Source organism: Labrus mixtus, chromosome 17, assembly GCF_963584025.1.
Source record: "Labrus mixtus chromosome 17, fLabMix1.1, whole genome shotgun sequence".
Taxonomy (NCBI): domain Eukaryota; kingdom Metazoa; phylum Chordata; class Actinopteri; order Labriformes; family Labridae; genus Labrus; species Labrus mixtus.
In genome coordinates this window covers 22,805,014-22,827,316 of record NC_083628.1, presented here as the reverse complement: position 1 = coordinate 22,827,316, position 22,303 = coordinate 22,805,014, and the positions used below count along the sequence as shown (strand labels likewise).

The following is a 22,303-nucleotide window of genomic DNA, read 5'->3' as shown; positions in this document are numbered from 1 at the left end:
AAACACAGCATACACAAAAAAACAGTGTTTCCACAATCATTAATAAGATACAGAAATCTTATCAATAAATTCATACACACCACAAAGCAAACATCAGTTACCACAAAAGAACACCACACACACACACACACACACACACACACACACACACACACAAAGTAACTATTCATATGCTTTGGAGAACAGATAGGTTTTAATTTCTTGCTTTAAATGTAGACACAGATGGACCTCAGGTGAACCACAGTAACTAAAGGCCCTCTCTCCGGACTTTGTTCTTATTCTGGGTACGGCTAAGGACACAGGGTGACTCAATATTATGTTAAAGCGGGGGAGGCAGAGTTCAACAGGGCAGTCAGGAGCTGTTTACAGGAGGGGTCTCCGTTATAAAAGTCTGTCCGACAATCACACTTGTTTTCAAAGGCATGATGATGAAGCTGGGAATATTGGTAGCTGTTGCTGTGTTTCTGAAGACGGTCTCTGCGGTCTCCGTAAGTGTCCCACAAGAAACTTTTAGATATGTTTGTACATTCACAGATAATAAGGATCTTTGTTTACTATCTTTAATATTGTGTTCATTATTTAAATAAATCTACAATTTCCTTATCCACAGCATTTTTGTAATTAAGCTGCAATACTTACTTATGAAAGAATGATTATATTTTATTTATAAAATGCTAATAGATGTATATTTAATCAGAAATCTGTGTCACAACATATTTCTAACCTTCGTAGTTATAACTAATTATATCATTACATTTGTATGAAGGATTTATTCAATAACAGGACTGATCTATTCAATCATTGTAATGATTTTACCTGAAATGCATTTTTTTTTGTGTGCATGTCTTTGTCCCCTTTGAAGCTCGGAGTGGTGAACACTGAGGGAGGGATGGTGGAGGGCGAGCAGATCGGTCTTGGGCTCAACAGTAGCATGGATGTCTTCAGGGGGATTCCTTTTGCTGACATCCCTCAAAGGTTTCAGAAACCAAAACGTCACCCTGGCTGGGACGGTGGGTAGACTCATGGGCCAGTGACTAAAAAACTATAATCGACACCACAGAGATGCATAGTCCTTAAAGCAATCATAGAAATTAAATGATTTGAATTAAAAGTTTTATTTTTTGTGTGAAAAGGGAAATACATCTTAGTTAACAGCTTCAGCTGTAAGACATATTGTGTCATGACAGCATACATTTCTCACTGGGTTTTTCTTTCTTCAAAGTTCAAGGATCAAGGATTTCTTTATTGTCCCAGAGACTTTGCCTTACAGCTAGCACTACCACACAAACCATAACATAAATCTATAGAAGAAGTAGAAAAGAAATGTGGGATGGATCATAAGGCAAAAAAACCACCCTTAATTATTTTAAAAGGGCAGTGGCAATGAAAAAATATAATAAATTAATATCACGTTGAGTTGTTTAAAAGGCTAATGGCAGTTTTAGACTATAAGGGGCAGGATTGTCAAAGAATTTTAAACTTTGATATTGAAAAAAAATAAAATTATATTAACTATTTCGATACCGTAGCAATAAAAATAGAGGTCCTAGGCACTCGATATCAGGTCGTTTCTTGTTTTTAATTACTGGGTATTGTTGGCAAACTCCTGCACATTGCCTACACACACTTTTGCATTTGTGTTGTGGAGTTTGCCAAGCGTTTTTGTAAATGCATTCGCCTGACACCTCCCAGCCACTGTACTCCTCTCCAAATACCACAGAACACATTGTTAGGAAACGTTATATCACCCCTGAAGTAGCCACAACTCTCACACATACATATCTTAACCTACGATAATCATGTCTGCCCATCATCCTGTGAAGAATGAGTGAATGATTTTAACATGTATCCCATGTACAATGTGATGGTGGGTATGACTGATTTGACCTGGTTGATGCTAACACACTGAACTAAGTAATACCAGAACTGAAACCCTCCACATGTTCCCCATGATCCTATTCCAACCACCCTTTTTAAAACTATTTTTAATTCTGCATCCAAAGACATTATTGCCATAGTAAATTACTCTCTGCAGCTTGGTGTCTTCCCCACTGATTTTAAAATGGCTTTGGTTAAACCTCTTTTAAAGAATGGGAACTTGAACATTTTATCACCCAGCAATTATAGACCAATTTCAAATCTTCCTTTTTTAAGTAAAATTTTAGAGAAACTTGTTTTTATTCAGTAAAGTACCTTTTCAAACCCAAACAACAAACTAGAAATATTTCAATCTGGTTTTAGAACACATCACAACACCGAGACAGACCTGCTGAAAGTAATGAATGACATAAGAGCAAACCTCGACAACAACAAACCTACAGTTCTGGTGTTACTTGACCTCAGTTCTGCTTTGATTCTGTTGATCACCAAATTCTATTAGATATATTAAATGAGCATGTTGGCCTGTCTGGAAATGTTTTAAACTGGTTTTCCTCTTATCTTGACAGAAAGTTTTTAGTAACCATCAATGACCAGTTCTTCAAACATTATGCAGTAATGTGGGGTACCGCAAGGATCAATTTTAGGACCATTACTTTTTAATTTGTGTATGCTACCCTTAGGCATTTTCACCAGGAGTCATGGCGTCTCTTTCCACAGCTACGCTGATTACACTCAGCTCTATGTGTCCACGTCTCCTGATGACACTGGGCCAATTGACTCACTCGTTAACTATATTTTAGATATTAGAGCTTGGATGTCTCACAACTTTTTACAGCTAGTCCAGGACAAAACAGAAGTACTCACCATTGGTTCAAAGAAACTGGCCTCTACACTTAATGCACTTGCACTTAACCCAAGCCAAGCAGCAAGAAATCTAGATATTTTATTTGATTCTGATTTTAATTATAGCCACATGTACGCTCCATCACAAAAACAGCGTTTTATCATTCAATTCTTTTTTTAAAAAAGTGAGGACGTTTCTCTCTCTGAGCCAAACAGAGAGACTAATGCAAACTTTTATTACGAGGAGGCTAGACTACTGTAATGCTCTTCTTTCTGGTCTACCAAAGAATACAGTTAACGTGTTGCAACTAATTAAAAACGCAGCAGCACGAGTGCTAACAAAGACCAGAGCACACATTACAGCAATTTTAAAATCTTTACACTGGCTGCCCGTGAGTTTAAAATTATTTTAATTGTCTATAAAGCACCACATGGTCTTGCACCGGACTACATCTCAGAGATGCTTTTAGTATACGAACCAGGGCGGTCCCTCAGATCGTCTTTTCTTTTCGTTGTTCCACAAAGTAACACAAAGACATTTGGTGATGCTGCTTTCAGCCCATCCGCTGCAAGGCGCTTGATTGATTGCTTGATTGATTGAACCAAACTGTGGCCATTTTGCAATGTTAAACAAATATTTATGAAAGTTGCATGTCTGAAAATTGTGGATATAGGTCAGTAAACATTGGTGCATACAACTGCAACAATTGCTACGTTCTTCCTGAGAGCCCTTCACATGACAAATTGTCAACCCTTTCATATTTTGGAGCATAGGGCCACTGACCAAGCAGCCACATAATCATGTTGGAAGGGAGAACATCTGTTTAAACCCTTGAATGACTGATAGCAACACTGTAATCTATCTTCCATTATTTCAGTCTCCAGCTACTCCAAACAACATATTCCAATATATTGTATTGTATCCCCTATACTAAGGTTCTTGTGAATACACAGCCCTGACTTTTAACCTTGTGTGTCTATTGGCAGGTGTTCTGAAGGCCACTGAGTTCAGGGACAGATGCCTTCAGGTGAACCATATCATGACTGACACAAAAGGCAGTGAGGACTGTCTGTACCTTAACATCTGGGTTCCTCATGGCAGCTCAGGTAAAGACAACAAGAGGCCCACAAAGTCTCAGTATTATTATATATTGAATTCAACCAGCTGCAATCACTGTTGCTCTTCAGTGTCCACAGGTATGGCCGTCATGGTTTGGATCTACGGAGGAGGCTTCTTGGTTGGAGGCTCCATGAATGCTAATTTCTTCCATGACTATGTGTACGATGGGCAGGAGATGGCAGACAGAGGCAATGTCATTGTGGTGACACTGGGATACCGTGTGGGAACTCTGGGCTTCCTGAGCACTGGGGATTCTGATTTGCCTGGTACGTTTATTTTGTCTCACCATTTTGAAAAAAGAGCATGAAGAAGTGGACTTTCCTGCAAGTTTTCATTGAGATCAGTCATTTGTGCTGTGATTCCCCTTCAGGAAACGTTGGTCTCTGGGACCAGCAGGCTGCTATTGCCTGGGTGCACAGGAACATCCGCTCTTTTGGAGGAGACCCCGACAACATCACCATCTTTGGAGAGTCTGCAGGGGGAGCTAGTGTCAGCTTCCAGGTGAGAAAGTATTTTTCTTGAATTCCATCAATGTTTGATGAAATATTAAATATATGACATTAAGTCTTCTCCACAATTTTTCTGAAGTAATTTTAATCAATAAAAATCATTAAGCAATTTAACAAGGGAATATCTATATTGAATGTCTATATTTTTCTGGTAATTGCCATAACAGCACGCTTGAGTGTGCATTGCCTTTATACAACAGCATTATAAGCGACCTATATTACGTTAAATTTCACATTAACACCTGATTCTTCAATTTTGCTTATTAAATCCTTCGTATGGCTCTGCTAACATAACTAGTTCTGAAACTGGACTGGAACTGATCTGTTTCCAAGCAACACAACTTTTTTTCTTAAAAAAACCCAACTTTATACTTTGTGTAAAAAACATGTTACCCACAACCAGACACTTTGTATAATAAACATTCATCTGTTTTTCCATTTGCCATGTAACCATGCAGGTAATAAGAATTTGTGCACAGTTGCCTTGGTGGCCCTACTGATGTTCAAGTAAATTGATGACCATTTGCTATAATTTAAAAGTTCATTTCTGGTATTTAGAACACCTGTAGGAAAAATATACACATCTAAAAGTCCCAGAAATGCTGAACCCTCCATCATCATTTACAGTGACTAATAACTTAATGTTGTTAAAATAAAATATCTCTTGTGTTTTGTGTGCGTCTGCAGATTCTCACTCCACACAACAAAGGAATGATCAGGAGAGCCATCTCCCAGAGCGGGGTTGCATTCTGCCCCTGGGCTATCAACAAAAACCCCCGCAGATATGCTGAGGAGGTACATAATAGCCTCCCTGACTTCTTGTATTTCTTTAACAAACCTTTGAATATTTTTTAAATGTACATACTATTTCAGAGCTGGTAAACAACTAAAGCTCATTTGAACTTCCTCTCCAGATTGCCCTGAAGGTCAACTGCCCCACCAATGATTCTATGGCTGAATGTTTGAAGATGACTGATCCTGTGACTCTTACCATGGCTGGCAATATCAGTATTGTCAGTTCACCTGATGGTAAGAACTAAAATTCATACAACCTGAAGTCTACAGGATAAGTATACATTTCTTTATGGTGCTGTCTACCAGAATTTAACAATTCAACTTGCAGTGTATTTTCTGTTCAACATCTACCAGAACTAAAAAAAAAAAAAACGTTTTTAATACATAAGCAATTAAGTACCCATATCTAAAGTATGTGTGTCTTTGTATAGTGTATCTTTGGGTGCAAGATAAAAATACAGAAACATTTGCATGTTGTCAATTTGTATGTGCAATTTCACACATATCTGAGGGGAAGATGGTGGAGATGTGTAATGTTGGAGACAGCAAGAGAAGTTGTGCTGTGTTGGGGTTTTATCAAGTCAACTTTGGTTATATTCTTTAATAATTATATTTAATTATTAATAATATAAATAACACTATCATTAAACTATGTTTAATCACTCTAGGGGCACCACCCTGGGGCACTCTAGGGGCACCACCCTCTAGGGGCACCACCCTGGAATCAGGGAAATATAACCAAAATATCAAATCCGTACACAAAGCCCTCGCACCCAGCTTATATCACAATGCAAATACACCAGTAATCACAAACAACTGCTCTCTTAAAGTATAACGGAATTCATTTAAACAAAGCCAAACAAATCCAAAATCAATTAACTTAATCAAACAAATAACTATTATAAACTAATCTAAGCAAACAGACATTATCAAGCAAGGCTTGTGGAAGAGGAGTAAGAATGGAGTTGTGTGTGTGTGTGTGTGTGTGTGTGTGTGTGTGTGTGTGTGTGTGTGTGTGTATGTGTGTGCGTGTGAGTGAGTGTGGATGAGAGAGAGAGAGGAGGGGAAGAGAGGGGTGAGATGGCTTCGTACCCACATAGTCACCCTTCCAATGGCACACACCTAACAAAGACCTGGCGTGGTCTATTGTCTAAAGAGGCCGAGTTCGGCCCTGCACGATCTGTTTTCTCTGAGGCGTTTGAATGGCCGCGAGTGTACAGATCTCTATGTGTGAGTGTGCAGCCTATGTGTCTACTGGCGCGGTGGTGGAGTTAGTCTCCGGATGTACGTCTACACGGGAATATGTGTGTGTGTGTGTGTGTGTCTGTGTGTGTTAGTGAAAGGGGGAGAAAAGAAAGAGAGAAATGCGTGGCTGAAGAGGCCAGATCACAGTTCGAATCCCGTGCCACAACTCGGAGTAATTCCCTTCATTCACAGAAAGAAACTAATGGCCAAATTCAAGTTAATACGGTTTATAAGGCCTTTCTGATCAGAAGAGTAATACCCGGTTATAACGCTGTTACGCTAAACACATATAGGAAGCAGCGGTCCGAAACGGTAACAACAAGAGTTTTAAACAGGTAAAACTCGGAACGCGATGGTCCAAGAAAGAGAAAAATTACAGTTTTCGCATCAATCAATCAATTGTAAAAAAAACACTCTCTAAAGCTAATTCTGCCCAGACCTAATTGAGCGTCACTTGTGAATCGCTTTGCGATTGGTGAAGGGAAAAAGAGTCCGGCGATGGAACAGATCTTCTGTCCGTCCTGGTGCAGAGGTGTTTGATGGCAGCGAGGGTCCCTTTCGGCAAGAGCGGCTTCGATGTGTTCTCCGTCGAGTGGAAAGATGTCCGTTGATGTCCTTTCGTTGCAGAACGGAATAAGGCCGTTATCTTTCTGATAATCTGGTATAGCCTGACGCTCTCCGAGAAACTGAGATGCGTTCACTGGACAATCCAAGCTTGGAATTCAGAACACTGCCGGCCGCGGATTACCTGCGCGCCAAAACAAGATCAACTCCTGTTTTCTGCAAGTCTCCAAACACTCTAAGTCAGCGCGTGGAAAGAGAAAGAGCAATGGAAGTCTTGGAGTTTTGTAGCCTGGTCTGCTTCCTTTGGGGTCTACCTCAGGTCCCCTCCAATGAGAGGAGAGAGGTTCCGGTCCCCCCCTTTCTTCACACGTAGGTGTGAAGTATTGCAGGGGATTCTGGGATTAAGAGTCCTTTAGGTCTCTTTGTGATCTCAGTGAATAACTCAAATGAGGCTTCTCACAGAGATGCAGGCCCAAGTACATTGTTTGCCTGTCTTAAGCCTGCATGGCCCAACATCCCCCCTTTGTCCTGAAGAATGAGATTGCGGGTCACAGTCTTCAGGGCAAATGGGGCCAACAGTCCATGTGTTAGGAGACAAGTGTTCAAATAGCTAGTGAGCAAAAAGTCCATACATTTTGAGAGGCATTCGGTCTGGGCAGACACTGAGGCAAAGTCTGGGCAGACTGTCTAACTATGTCTAAAGCTAGGCATAAAACATAACCAGGCATTAGCAAAGCTTTGCTACTCAAGGTGCATTCTTTAACAAAACAAATGAAACAAACAGACAAGAGGAGGAGAGAAAGAGAAGAGTATCAGGTGTAGATTTGTGGGCTAACTCCTAGCCTGAGCAGGAGTAAGCCTGTGGGATGGTGTTTGTGGCATGTAGGTGTGTAAATGTATATGTACATTATGTGTCTCACTACCAATATCAAAACACAAAACAGGGATTAGGAAACATTCATGTTGGTAGAGTGACCTTGTTGGGTTTTCGGAATGGAGGCTACACCCCAACTCCTATGTGGAGTCAGAATCGGGTTCTCTGTAAGGGAGGGAGGCCCACTGACATACCACCTCTGTCATGTGCTCCAACTCACTGGCAGAACTGTCAGAAATTACTTTCTTAGGAAGCTCGTTGGAACTCCAGTTATACCTACCCTTCTGTCTCAGGCTACGGCCATACCGAGAGTTCCGTTCGGATCTGGTAGTGATCAGTTCTCCAGCCTGGAACCTACTCTGTGGTTGAGTCCCACCTTCACCCCCCTGGCTCTGTTCTCTATTCTGCCGGTGACGTGGTCTCTTATGCTTATTCCTAGCACGAGGCAACTTGTTGCCTTCACGTGTTACGTAACGTAAGCATGTCTCCCAAACCGCCTGTGCGAATTTCTTGATCTCTTTCATACTAAGCTGATGTGTACGACTATGCATGGTGACATCTGACCGCACGCAGCCATGCAGATTGTGCATGAAGATGGACTTGAAAGTTTGGTTCTCTTCCAAACCTGGAGCCTTATGTCCCTGGAAATATGCAGATCTTAGGCGCCAGTAATAATCTTTGGGGGCCTCGTGCTTCTGGTGCAAGACACTGAAAGCACTAAGAAGGGCAGATGCAGGGTCAATGTCAGTGGAGTATTCCTGGCGCAAAGCATTGCAGAGTGCAGAGTACAGGTATCTTTTTTTTTGTGATCAACTTTTTAATTTCCTTTTATAACAGACAGAGTTACAACAATCATAAAAATACAGAATACATAGAATACAGACAAAAAGTAAGGAGACAAAAAAGTGAAACATAAACCCTCCCTCCCCACCCCCTAGGTCTCTATTATAAATAAATACTGTGTGCAGGGAAAACAGATTCCAGATTCCAGAGCATAGATAAAAAATAAAATAATAATATAGTGCTTACAGCAGTTTGTTAATTCTTTCTAGCATTGATTCCCATGCCGAGATGGTGACAGCTGCAGCACCATGCACTCTTGCCACTGACAGCTCCACACCAATGATATCAATATATGTGTTAATCCACTGGATTTTTGTGACTGCGTGTGGGGGTTTCCAGCATAAAGCTAACATCTTTTTGGCTGCATTGATGCCTGTTAAAAGAATACGTGTATTTATACATGTTAATTGAGGTTGTATCATTTAGGAGCAGCAGAGCGGGAGAGCATGGCACAGTTACACCCAGTACATCAGATAGAATATCACAAACCTCACCCCAAAACGTTTTAACATCCCTGCATTCCCAATACATTTCAATCAGGAGAGAATGAACAATTATTTATTTACAATAAATGTGAAACAATTTAATTTTGAATGTGCAAAGTCTTTGGGGGATTAGACTCCATCGTGATGACTTCCCACTCGGAAGGTAATGAAGCCGACAGCAGGTTAGGAGACCCCCCTATGGAGTCTAGACACTGGTGGTGGTGAAGATGAATGGAGGCTGCGATGAGGAATTGGTATCTGAGCCTGATCTGGACTCAGCTGAGCTGGAATGGAGGTGACTGGGGTGGTGGTGGGTTACAGCGGTTGCACTGAAAAGACAGAAGGGCTGCGGAAGAGAGAGAGCTGTTTTAGCCTTTTTGCTGCTGCAGGATGATTGGATGGGAGAGGTTGTGCCCAAATCTGATTGGTTGATCACTTGAAGAATAAACGCCCATAAACAGCTGATCACCAGAGAAGGGAGACAGAGGAAGTAGTAGGGGGAGTGGTTTAGGTTGAAGTGAAAGGATGAATGAATGAGTGAAAGAATATAACCAGTCTTCCTGTCTGAACTTACGCTGACCTCCATATAGTAGAGGAACTTGGGCCCCTAAAAGTTGAGATACCCCTACCCGAGGTAGGACAAAGCACAACCATATTTCTTCATAACTTAAACATGTCTAGTTTATGAAACGGATGGTTGTATGAAAATATTTTACTGCAAAATAACTTTTTTGGGATGTTTTATGCATCTTACCAAAAAACGAAAATAGGTCAAATTAGGGCTTCTCCAAATGGGACAGCTCTAGCCTTATCACGTATCTCTGGGATCAGAATCAGAATTTCACCAAATTTGGACAGGATGGTCACAAATAGTTATTAGTTTCAATTATGCAAAGTTTTTATCAATACCATTTAAAATTTTTGAATTTTTCACACTTAAAGACACATGTAGAAAATTGAAACAGAAATTCAATAGGTATGTATATCAAGTCTGTCATTTTTTAAGTAAGGACACCAAACATTAAAATATGTCATTTTTATCTTCTTTAGACTGTTATCTCAACATAAAAGCAAGTTATTTGACTTTTCACTTGACCCTATGGTGTCACCAGCCCCTAACAGGAAACTAGTGCAGCCAGGATTTCAGGGCGACCTGGTACAATGCGGCCCTATATGTATGTGGGAGGAGGTGGCCACAAACTATAGATTAAGACTTAACAACAAGACACAATATAATTGTATTCTGTAATATATATATAATTAGACATTTTATAGTTATTCCTAATACATTTTGTCTCATATTTTCTATCTTACATATGATTTATATGGTGACACTCAGAGTCAACCCGCTGCTTTCAACAATATTGTCACCTATGACATTGTTTCTATTTCATTCTAAAAAATTAAAGCATTGTCTTGACATCAGTTGTGAAATATTAATTAACTTAAAAACAGTATTGATATATATAACCTTGAGTTCTTAGAAATTAAATATACTTCATATAGTCTATTTGTATATCGGCCATACAGCCTGTTGTAGTTTTTTGTATTTCAGTCATATAAAGATGGTGTGTCGTCACCATATCTCCTGCCTTTAAGAAGAACCCTAGTTACCCCAGAGGATACACTGGATGAAGGGATAGTTTTTATAATACCCTAAGTATGAAGAAGTGTTTAAAAAAAAGCTACAATAGCTATTTATGTTGAATGATTTATCAGGCAACCAATGGAGCTGGGATACAAAACAATTCTTATGATGGCGTAAATGTATGTAAGGTAAATTAGGATAACAATCATGCAGACAGGTTTATAAGAAACTTCTTTATACACTTATTTTACCTCAATATATATAATGACGTTTGATTTTAAATGCTAATTACAAAGGATGATTTCCACTTTTAGACAAAATGACTGTGAACCTGAGAGCTTAACACCTTGCAACTAAAAACCTGTGTCACACTAAGCATCCCCTGGGGACAAAGTTTGACCTCTTACCTCACAGCAGCTTTAAGAAAACAATTGCTACAGAAAATAACCATCAACAAAGTCAACCAACCAAACAAAGATAACACAACCATGTAAAGACATCACAAACAAATCAAGACACCATAACCAAATCAAGACACCATAACTAAATCAAGGCATCACAACCAAATCAAGACACCTCAACCAAAGCAAGACACCACAACCAAATCAAGACACCTCAACCAAAGCAAGACACCACAACCAAATCAAGACACCATAACCAAATCAAGACACCATAACTAAATCAAGACACCATAATTAAATCAAGACATCACAACCAAATCAAGATATCACAACCAAATCAAGACACATTAACTAAATCAAGACATCACAACCAAATCAAGACACCATAACTAAATCAAGACACAATAACTAGATCAAGACATCACAACCAAATTAAGACATCACAACCAAAGACACCACAACCAAATCAAGACATCACAACCAAATCAAGACACCATAACTAAATCAAGACACAATAACTAAATCAAGACATCACAACCAAATCAAGACATCACAACCAAATCAAGACACAATAACCAAATCAAGACACCACAACCAAATCAAGACATCACAACCAAATCAACACACCATAACTAAATCAAGACATCACAACCAAATCAAGACACAATAACCAAATCAAGACACCATAACTAAATCAAGACACCATAACCAAATCAAGACACCATAACTAAATCAAGACATCACAACCAAATCAAGACACAATAACCAAATCAAGACACCATAACTAAATCAAGACACCATAACCAAATCAAGACATCACAACCAAATCAAGACATCACAACCAAATCAAGACACAATAACCAAATCAAGACACCATAACTAAATCAAGACACCATAACCAAATCAAGACACCATAACTAAATCAAGACATCACAACCAAATCAAGACACAATAACCAAATCAAGACACCATAACTAAATCAAGACACCATAACCAAATCAAGACACCATAACTAAATCAAGACATCACAACCAAATCAAGACACCACAACCAAATCAAGACACCATAACCAAATAAAGACACCATAACTAGATCAAGACATCAAAACTACATCAAGACATCACAACTAAATCAAGACACCACAACCAAATAAAGACACCATAACTAGATCAAGACATCATAACTAAATCAAGACACCACAACCAAATCAAGACACCACAACCAAATCAAGACACCTCAACCAAAGCAAGACAACACAACCAAATCAAGACACCATAACCAAATCAAGACACCATAACTAAATGAAGACACCATAACTAAATCAAGACATCACAACCAAATCAAGATATCACAACCAAATCAAGACACAATAACTAAATCAAGACATCACAACCAAATCAAGACACAATAACTAAATCAAGACATCACAACCAAATCAAGTCACCACAACCAAATCAAGACACCATAACCAAATCAAGACATCACAACCAAATCAAGATATCACAACCAAATCAAGACAACAGAACCAAATCAAGACAGAATAACAAAATCAAGACATCACAACCAAATCAAGACATCACAAATAAATCAAGACAACAGAACCAAATCAAAGAAACCACAAACAAATACAGACCACAAAACGGTATATTGTATTTTAAATGGTACACAGCCAAATCTAGAAAACACAACCAAATATATACTATAGAATAGACTGCAGATGGCAAAACCTTACGCAGGCATCACAACCAATTGTACGCCCACTGGCTTTAGTCTGATGAGCATTTAGCGTCTGATCAACATTGCCCTGCCTCCAAAGATAATAGCCCCCTTCGGATTCTCCATTCATATAATCTATTCTAAGACAAATGACAACATATAACCAAACACACAACTTTTTTGTTTGAAAATACATTTAGCTATGTTCTATTGTCTGCGGCTGGTTTTCCTGTAGATGGTAATGCCTTTTCTTTGCATTTTGTTGTGTTGGCTGCATGTGGTTATTGTGTCAGTATTGTCTACTTTTTGTTGCCTTGTCTTTATTTTGCTGTATTTGATTGTGTTGAATGTATTTCTACAATTCTACAATTTATTTAGCAGACACTTTTATCCAAAGCAACGTACATTAGAGTAAGTAAAACAAAAGTGAGGATGTAGAGAGGAGGAAAACGATGTCAGTAATTGCAAATGAACAGCTTTAAGTCAGATCGGACACTAATGCTGACAGGCAGTGCACAGAGGCAAAGCACAACATTTACAGCTGTTCTTGGGAGCTCAATCAGTATAGAAACCATCTTAAAATCATGGTTATCAAACAAAACCTTGATTTGGTTGTGTTGTCTTTGGTTGTGGTGCCTTGATTTGGTTGTGTTGTCTTTGGTTGTGGTGTCTTGATTTGGTTGTTGTCTTTGGTTGTGTTGTCTTTGGTTGTGTTGTTTTGATTTGGTTGTGTTGTCTTTGGTTGTGTTGTCTTTGGTTGTGGTGTCTTGATTTGGTTGTGTTGTCTTTGGTTGTGGTGTCTTGATTTGGTTGTTGTCTTTGGTTGTGATGTCTTGATTTGTTTTTGTTGTCTTTGGTTGTGGTGTCTTGATTTGGTTGTGGTTTCTTTGGTTGTGTTGTCTTGATTTGGTTGTGTTGCCTTTGGTTGTGGTGTCTTTATTTGGTTGTGTTGTCTTTGGTTGTGGTGTCTTTGGTTGTGTTGTCTTTGGTTGTATTGTCTTTGGTTGTGGTGTCTTGATTTGGTTGTGTTGTCTTTGTTTGGTTGGTTGACTTTGTTGATGGTTATTTTCTGCAGCAATTGTTTTCTTAAAGCTGCTGTGAGGTAAGAGGTCAAACTTTGTCCCCAGGGGATGCTTAGTGTGACACAGGTTTTTAGTTGCAAGGTGTTAAGCTCTCAGGTTCACAGTCATTTTGTCTAAAAGTGGAAATCATCCTTTGTAATTAGCATTTAAAATCAATGTGTTGTCTTGATTTGGTTGCGTTGCCTTTGGTTGTGGTGTCTTGATTTGGTTGTGTTGTCTTTGGTTGTGGTGTCTTGATTTGGTTGTTGTCTTTGGTTGTGTTGTCTTTGGTTGTGGTGTCTTGATTTGGTTGTGTTGTCTTTGGTTGTGGTGTCTTGATTTGGTTGTTGTCTTTGGTTGTGTTGTCTTGATTTGGTTGTGTTATCTTTGGTTGAGGTGTCTTGATTTGGTTGTGGTGTCTTTGGTTGTGTTGTCTTGATTTGGTTGTGTTGTCTTTGGTTGTGTTGTCTTGATTTGGTTGTGTTGTCTTTGGTTGTGGTGTCTTGATTTGGTTGTGTTGTCTTTGGTTGTGTTGTCTTGATTTGGTTGTGTTGTCTTTGGTTGTGGTGCCTTGATTTGGTTGTGTTGTCTTTGGTTGTGGTGTCTTGATTTGGTTGTTGTTTTTGGTTGTGTTGTCTTTGGTTGTGTTGTCTTGATTTGGTTGTGGTGTCTTTGGTTGTGGTGTCTTGATTTGGTTGTGTAGTCTTTGGTTGTGTTGTCTTTGGTTGTGTTGTCTTGATTTGGTTGTGTTGTCTTTGGTTGTGGTGTCTTGATTTGGTTGTGTTGTCTTTGGTCTTGTTGTCTTGATTTGGTTGTGTTGTCTTTGGTTGAGGTGTCTTGATTTGGTTGTGTTGTCTTTGGTTGTGTTGTCTTGATTTGGTTGTGTTGTCTTTGGTTGTGGTGTCTTGATTTGGTTGTGTTGTCTTTGGTTGTGGTGTCTTGATTTGGTTATGGTGTCTTAATTTGGTTGTGGTGTCTTGATTTGGTTATGGTGTCTTGCTTTGGTTGAAGTGTCTTGATTTGGTTATGGTGCCTACCTTAGAGCGACGGGAAGCCTGATTAACAAGGTTGGAAACAGGCTTCATGAAACTTAAATCAGTGCTCCCTTGTTTCAAAAGGTCCCGTCTTTAGAGAAGCAGATCTCCTAGTAAACGTATCAAATTCCCTCGCCAGTCGGCTGGGACATATTATTCAGAAACTCTTCTGCCTCATGTTGCGACTCAAAAAAGACATCGGAGCCGCGGGACAGCTTCAGTCATGCCAGGTAGATGAGGAAGGAAGAAAAGCCGAGTTTCCTCGCTGATTCCATGGCTTGTGAGAATGAGTGGTGCTGTTTAATGGTGTAGTTGCTGTAGTCAACTGCAAAGCTAATTCCTCTGCCGTTGACCTTGATCCGGGAGACTCTGGCTGCCTTCAGGATGCGATCACGGTCAGTGTAGCGTAGCATCTTGCAGATTATCGTGCGCGAGCCCCCGCTGCTGCGCTCCGGTCCTATACGGTGGGCTCTCATTATTTCCAACTTCTCACCGGCAAGAGTAGGTAACCACTTCAGGCGGGAGGATGAGACAAACCCCGCCACATTGCCGTTCTCGACTTTCTCAGGCAGGTTTATGCGGTGATGCGAACCTTGTCTCTGCAGGACCCGTCCTCTCGTGCCACTGTACTAGCTTCAAGTTTAGAGCAGGTGCTTTGGAAAAATGTTTCCGTCTTAGGCAATTGGGAAGACAGATCTTGGTGCTCCACTTTCAGCTTTTTAATATCGTTAGATTTCTTTGTTACCTCCTTTTTAATAGAGTCCAGGCGGGTTTCAAACTTGGCAAACTGTGTCTCAATGAACGTGCGCCGCTCCGTGAGTGCCGAAGATAGCATGGAAGCTCGGGCTAGCCTCAGTGTTTCAGGATCTCCATCGACAGATGTGAACTCTTGGCCGGATTTGCTTCTTAAACCCTCCGCCATTGTAGGTATATGGGTTTAAAACACTCAGAGCGACTTGCAACTTAAGTGTAAGTCCGTGAAAAGATGGCTAATCGATTAAAGTAGGGGAAAAGTTGCAGGTCACGTTGAGGAATGCCAGAGTACTGGTATCTGATCTCAGGCTGAAGGGTAGTCGTGAAGTCATGGACACTCTTGGAAGTTGTCTTCCAGATCTGTTAGAGTTTTTCTCTTGTGGATGCATCAGGTAAATCACTGAGACACAGGTTAATCACTCCGAGATAGTCATTGATGCAGTGGTTTGAGTTATCTGGATCAAACCGCTCTACAGCCTTCTTGCCATAGATTCAATGAGCCTTGTGCGCATTCTTTGATCTCTGGGTAAAAGGGAGCCATCCGAGTCATCTGAGGTTTGTTTATTCCTCAGCTGTGAATCATGCAATGGGAACCTACAGGTAGCAGGAGGGGGCCTGGTGTTATCTCTGCCTCTGGGGGCTGGGAAGTCACCCCCCCTTCCTATGTGGTGATTCAAACCTGTGAAGGTGTGAAAAGGTGTCACAGCTGTCAGGGAACTGGGGCGTTTCCCCAAAGGGCGGGGCTCCACACTCAAAATCAGGGAAAACTAGACTTATTTCCTCAGTCCTTGGGTCATCCTGGCTTCTTGGTTCTTTACTGAGCTTTTCCAGCAGGGTTGTTTGATCTCTTAAGGGGCTTGGTCCAGGATCAGAGTCATATCCTGACGATATGTCTTGCTCCATGCTTACCTGTGCTCCCTGAATTAGTTCAAACATGTCCAACACTTTCTGCTTGGCAGTTTGTAAGTGCTGACTAAGAGATTTGTTTTCTTTCTGCAAGGATCGGACCTTTGGTGGGAGTGTCCCCATGAAAGCATGGACACTCCTAGCTGTAGTCTTCCAGATCTGCTTCAGTTTTTCATGTGAGGATGCGTGAGGCAGGTCAAGGAGACAATGTTCGACTTCTCTAAGGTAGTCGTTGATACTTGAATCTGGGCTACCTGGGTCAAAGCGCTTCAAGTCTTTGGCCTGAGGTTCTATCTGCCTGGTTCGCAGACAATGACCCGAAGGCTGGCGAAGGTCATCCGAGTCGTCTGACGAATCGTAAGCCCTGTGGTTGTCACGGTAGTACGGTTGCAACCGTGGCAGGGTTTGTGTTCAGCTCAGATGTGGCCATCTATCGTGGGACAGGTAACGTTCGGGGCCCATGCCTCCTCCCTGTCTCTAGGGGGCATAAAGTCCCTCCTCCTGAGGGGTGAGGGTTCTCTTTGCTCAAAGCGTATTGTGAAACGCGTGGACCTTGGGGCATTTCCATGTGACGGTTCTTCATGGTCTGCAAGGTCTTAAGTTTATCCTGCATTCTTTTGAAGTCGTCCCGCAGGATCTGTTTTTCTTCTCGTACCTGGGCTAGCTGTGCCCGATGTTCCTCATTCTGCAAACATGATTTGCGCTGATGAAGGAGGAGAAGTTGGCCTTGAACATCTGAAATTGTGCGCTGTGGTTCCCCAGTTGGATTAGTTATATGCTCAACCAACTCCTTTATTTTTTCTTCGCATGTGCTGAGGGTGTAGGAGTTCAGACTGTTGATCTCTAAAGGGAGGTGGATAAGACCAGCAACTCCATCATGAAGGGGTGGGTCATCTGAGCCACAGCGAGCCTTGGCCCATGGTTGATGTATGTCTTCTGCATACATTCTGTCTTTGTTAGGAGTGGTCCTGGCTTGGTGGTTGACAAGATCAACTAGCTCCTCCAACTTCTTATCACTAATGCTAATTGAATAGCTATATAGGTTGGCACTCTCCTCTGAGGAGAGGTTCGTCAGACCGGCAACAGTTTCTTGCAGTGCTGCGTCGTCTGATCCAAAAGGAGTCTCAGCTCCTGGCTCACCTAGGGTCTTGGTACACATTTTACGTGATAAGATGGAACCACAGTAGATTACTGTTAACAAAACCGCTAAGCTAAACAAAGCTAGATCAACACAAGAGCAAATCTTATCTAGGTTTCCCAACTGATCACTGCAGTCTATCCTGGAAGCTAGGAGAGGGGATTCACACCTCATGTCCTCAAAGGAAGGGAGGAACTCACACCTCTCAGACAGCTGGCTATGCAACAATGCTGAGGTTACACTCTCAACTGGAAAAATGGCTAAATAGTTGTCTCTAACAACAAAGAGCACACAAAAAAAGTAAAACTGCTCAACTCACCAAAACACAACAACACAACTAAAACACAACTTGATGTCTACTTTGCTTGAAATGAGAATGTTCAAAACATATACATTTCTTTAGAATAATTACTTCAGGATAAAACTCGGGATTAAAGGAACAAACTAGTACATTAAGAAAGTCGTCCTGGCTGCATCATTATGTTCAACAACATACGACACAAACTAAGCCACAGCTTGCTGTATGTTTTGAATAAACAACAAGCAAGAAAAGTAAATCTTCAAAAGAAAAGACAATTTTTCCTCAAGAAAAAAAAAATCTCTTTCAGAATTAAAAATTTGGATTACTGTGCATTTACAGTGCAATAAAGCTGGTTTATTGGCGGCCTCACACGGGGCACCATTTGTTGGAGTTGTATCAAGTCAACTTTGGTTATATTCTTTAATAATTATATTTAATTATTAATAATATAAATAACAATATCATTAAACTATGTTTAATCAACTCTTGGGGCACCAGCCTGTAATCAGGGAAATATAACCAAAATATCACTCAAATCAGTCTCAAATTAGTTACTTAATTACTAATAATATAAATAATTAATAACTATATTTAATAAATTGAAGGTGTGAAATCCGTACACAAAGCCCTTGCACCCAGCTTATATCACAATGCAAATACATCATTAATCACAAACAAGTGCTGTCTTAAATTATAACAGAATTTTTTTAAACATGTGTGTGTGTGTGTGTGTGTGTGTGTGTGTGTGTGTGTGTGTGTGTGCGCGTGTATGTATGTGGATGAGAGAGAGAGAGAGAGAAAACAAGATGGTGGAGAGAGACAGTGCACCATGTGGCTTCATGGTGACAAAATGGTGGACAACAAAGGAAGCCTTGTGGCTACCTTTTGGAATAGTTTGAGCCCTCTGAGCTGAGTTCAGTAACTGTTACTTAAACACCAGAAAGCCAGTGGCTAGACTTTAATTCAATGGTAGGTACACTGGTCTTTCTGATTGTGAAAACCGTTGACTGAAGGTAAACTAGCATAGCATTACATACATAGGCGAACACAGCAGTTCATCACAATAAAACAAAGGCAGCAGCTTACAACAGATAATAAACAGAATGTGATGTCTCGTCAACAATGATGCATAATTATCAGTGGTTATAAAAGAAACATAACTATTTCTGCCCAGACCAAAGCTCTTACTTAGGGTAACTTCTGGTGATCGTTACAAAGTTGGTTAGATCGTCACTCTGTTGAATGTTAAATCAACAGATTCAGGCAGGGTTCCTTCGTGGCAGATGTAGGAGGAGGGAAGCGGGATTCAGATCTTCGACCAGAGCGCTGCTCTAGTGTCTTCTGGTTGCAGGAGCCGAGTTCTTTATGTGTCCTTGTGGATTCAGGGATCAGTGGGCTTCCTTCAGCGCTCCTGTCCAGTTGCGTTCAATGACGTCTTACAAAAAATCAAAGGAAAGAAACTCTTCTTTTTGCTCGAACCTGATAGCATCTGATTGCGCCCAAAACTCCTAAAAATATGCCGTGGAAGTAGTCTGCTGAATCCTCTGATGCTTGAATTCAGCATGTGAAGAGCTACCTAGAATGAACAACCTCAGCTCTGGAGTTTAACCTATGTAAGCCAAGAGGAGGAAAGGGTTTCTCTCGAATGCTGCAGTCCATCTTGTTGGAGAGTGTGTCCTCTGGTGTCGGCAGACAACACTTGAAGAGGAGGAAGCAATGCCTGGCGATTGCTTTTAAAGACTGGAGCTGCCTGTGGGTTTACCTTAGGCCTCCTCCAATGAGGATAGAGAATTCAGACACCCCCCACCCCCCCACTTTTCACACCTATTTGTTAGTTTCTGTTGGGGGGTGCTGGGCTAAGACTCCTTTGTTTAGTACCCTCCAAAATAACTATAGTCAGGCTTGAGAACTGTGATACAGGTCTGAGTCCTTTGTCCAACACACATGGCTGAGGCCCAAAAGCTGTGTATGTGTTTGCATTTCTGAGTCTGTGTACGCGAAGCACTCAAAGTGTGTTACACAGGCTGTGGATCAGCGGTAGAGTCAGTCATCTTTAGGCCCAAAAGTCAGGGGTGTAATCCCCAGCTCCTACAGCCATATGTTGTGTCCTAAAGCCTTCTACTTTTGACGATAACTCACAACAAAGACTCCACCTAGTGGCTCACTGACCACCTACATCATTTTAAATTTCAACCACTGAACTATTTTCAGTAAGTTTTTAATGTCACTATAGATTTTATTCAAACTAGAAACAGTTAATTTAGAAGTCCTACAGCAAATGACAGATTAGAAAGTCAGATGTAAAACATAGGTAGCAAGCATCTGATGTTGCACTCTTCCATCAGACCCCATTGTGTTCAACCTTCTCCTATCTCCTGTGGTCGACGGCGACTTCCTGCCTGATGAGCCTCATAAGCTGTTCCACAATGCTGCTGAGATCGACTACATCGCTGGAGTCAATGACATGGACGGACACATCTTCACTTCTTTGGATGTTCCTTCAATCAACCTCGCCGTGGTGGACACACCTGTGTGAGTTCAAGACATTTGGTTGAAGTGTGAAACAGTAAAATGTATTTTTTTCTGTGGTTGTATTGACATATTTTACAGGGCAAAAAAACAAGTTTCTTGTCAGATCTAAATTTTAAACCTTTTCTTCCTGATTGCAGCGGGGATTTGAAGAGGCTCCTGGCTTCGTACGTTAAGGATAGTGGCCCTGAATCTCTAGACAATGCTTACTCCACATATACCTCAAACTGGGAACCAAATCCTACCCAGGAGACAATCAAGAAAACTGTTGTGGATGTTGGAACAGATTTCATCTTCCTGGTTCCTACTCAGGCTGCCCTCTACCTTCATGCTGCCAACGCCACGTGAGAACAAGATTTTGCTGAAGAAATTTCTACCAGTAAGACTTCTGTTATTTGTCACGCTCCTTGGTGTATTCATTGTTACATCCCTTTCTCTTCCATGTCCGAACAAAGAACCGGCCGTACTTACTCCTACCTGTTCTCTCAGCCCAACCGTTTGGGTGGCGAATTCAAACCCTACCCAAGCTGGATGGGAGCCGACCACGCTGATGATGTGTCGTACGTGTTTGGAAAACCTTTCACCACACCCCTCCTTTACTGGCCAAGCCACCGCGACGTTTCCCGCTACATGATCAACTACTGGACCAACTTTGCTAAAACGGGGTATACTTCTGCAGACACACAACATGAGCATCTCAGAAATAAAATAATAACAGTGATAATAAATGAATAAAAAACTTAACTACATACTGAGATAGAAAACTACATGTGCCTGAGTTCAGTTCCCTTTCTCTGGTTACAGGGACCCCACCAAAGGAGAGAACATGCCCACTAACTGGCCTGAGTTTACCATCAATCATCAATACCTGGAGATCAATTCTGATATGGACGAGGGCTATGTGAGACAGCAGTTGAGAATCAGTTATGTTAAATTCTGGGCCAGCATCCTTCCCAACCTTCCTCTCATCTCAGAATAAATAATCAGTGCAATCACCTGCACATGAAGACACCTTAAGCAACATCATCAGTAATATCTCCTGAAGAAATAAATGGATCACAAGGCAAAGATAGTTCCCTGGTTTCATTTAGCTGCATGTTTTCCTTTTAGTTTATTTTGTATTAATTTAGCTTTTCCTTCTTTTGGCAATGCAAACTGTGCAGCCATTCAATAGTTTTCTGACTGCTCCAGTCCACTGACAATCTCAACTTGAGATGTTATGAGATTGGATGGCGTCTAGGGGATGTTCATTCTTTAACATAAAAATGCATACAAAACAAAGGCTGGCTGGCGGTGTACTTATATACAGACTACTAATAATAAATGTTTAACATTGTCAAAGTTAAAACAGAGAGAAAAGCTTGTTTTTGTGGATTAAAGCAGATTTATTATTCTCTGATGGATTTTTGTTTTTAGTCTGTAATTAATGCTGGGGTGACTCTGGGCACTGCTACCTTTAAATAAAGGAGAGCAAATAGATTATTATAATTTCTCAATCTCCTTATCCAATAAAATTATTAAATCTGTGATTTAATGTACTGACCAGACCCAGGAAATGGGACCACATCACTCCTGTCCTGGCTTCTCTGCACTGGCTCCCTATACAGTCTAGAATAGAATTCAAGATCCTTTTTCTCACCTACAAAGCTCTAAATGGCCAGGCACCATCTTACCTGAAGGAGCTACTAGTGCCGTACTGTCCCTCGAGAGCGTTGCG

At 40.8% G+C, this 22,303-nt stretch overlaps 1 protein-coding gene across 1 annotated transcript; it reads left to right on the top strand.

Annotated features, from left to right (window-relative positions):
- Nucleotides 1–355: 355 nt before the first annotated feature.
- On the top strand, nucleotides 356–21,654 carry LOC132992553 (bile salt-activated lipase-like). The gene is made up of 11 exons (XM_061061940.1): nucleotides 356–488; nucleotides 863–1,010; nucleotides 3,712–3,831; nucleotides 3,913–4,110; nucleotides 4,215–4,345; nucleotides 5,041–5,148; nucleotides 5,268–5,382; nucleotides 20,403–20,589; nucleotides 20,727–20,930; nucleotides 21,042–21,251; nucleotides 21,391–21,654. Exons 1-11 carry the CDS (start codon nucleotides 423–425, stop codon nucleotides 21,563–21,565), a joined length of 1,662 nt encoding a protein of 553 aa, XP_060917923.1. The 5' UTR covers nucleotides 356–422; the 3' UTR covers nucleotides 21,566–21,654.
- Nucleotides 21,655–22,303: the final 649 nt, after the last annotated feature.

What these genes read in the sequence shown, in the direction of transcription:
- LOC132992553 (XM_061061940.1), top strand. Translation starts at nt 423, where the DNA reads ATGATGATGAAGCTGGGAATATTGGTAGCTGTTGCTGTGTTTCTGAAG. An exon ending in GGTTCCTCATGGCAGCTCAG is followed by an intron (nt 3,832 to 3,912) that starts GTAAAGACAACA and finishes GTTGCTCTTCAG; the next exon opens with TGTCCACAGGTATGGCCGTC. An exon ending in GAGCTAGTGTCAGCTTCCAG is followed by an intron (nt 4,346 to 5,040) that starts GTGAGAAAGTAT and finishes GTGCGTCTGCAG; the next exon opens with ATTCTCACTCCACACAACAA.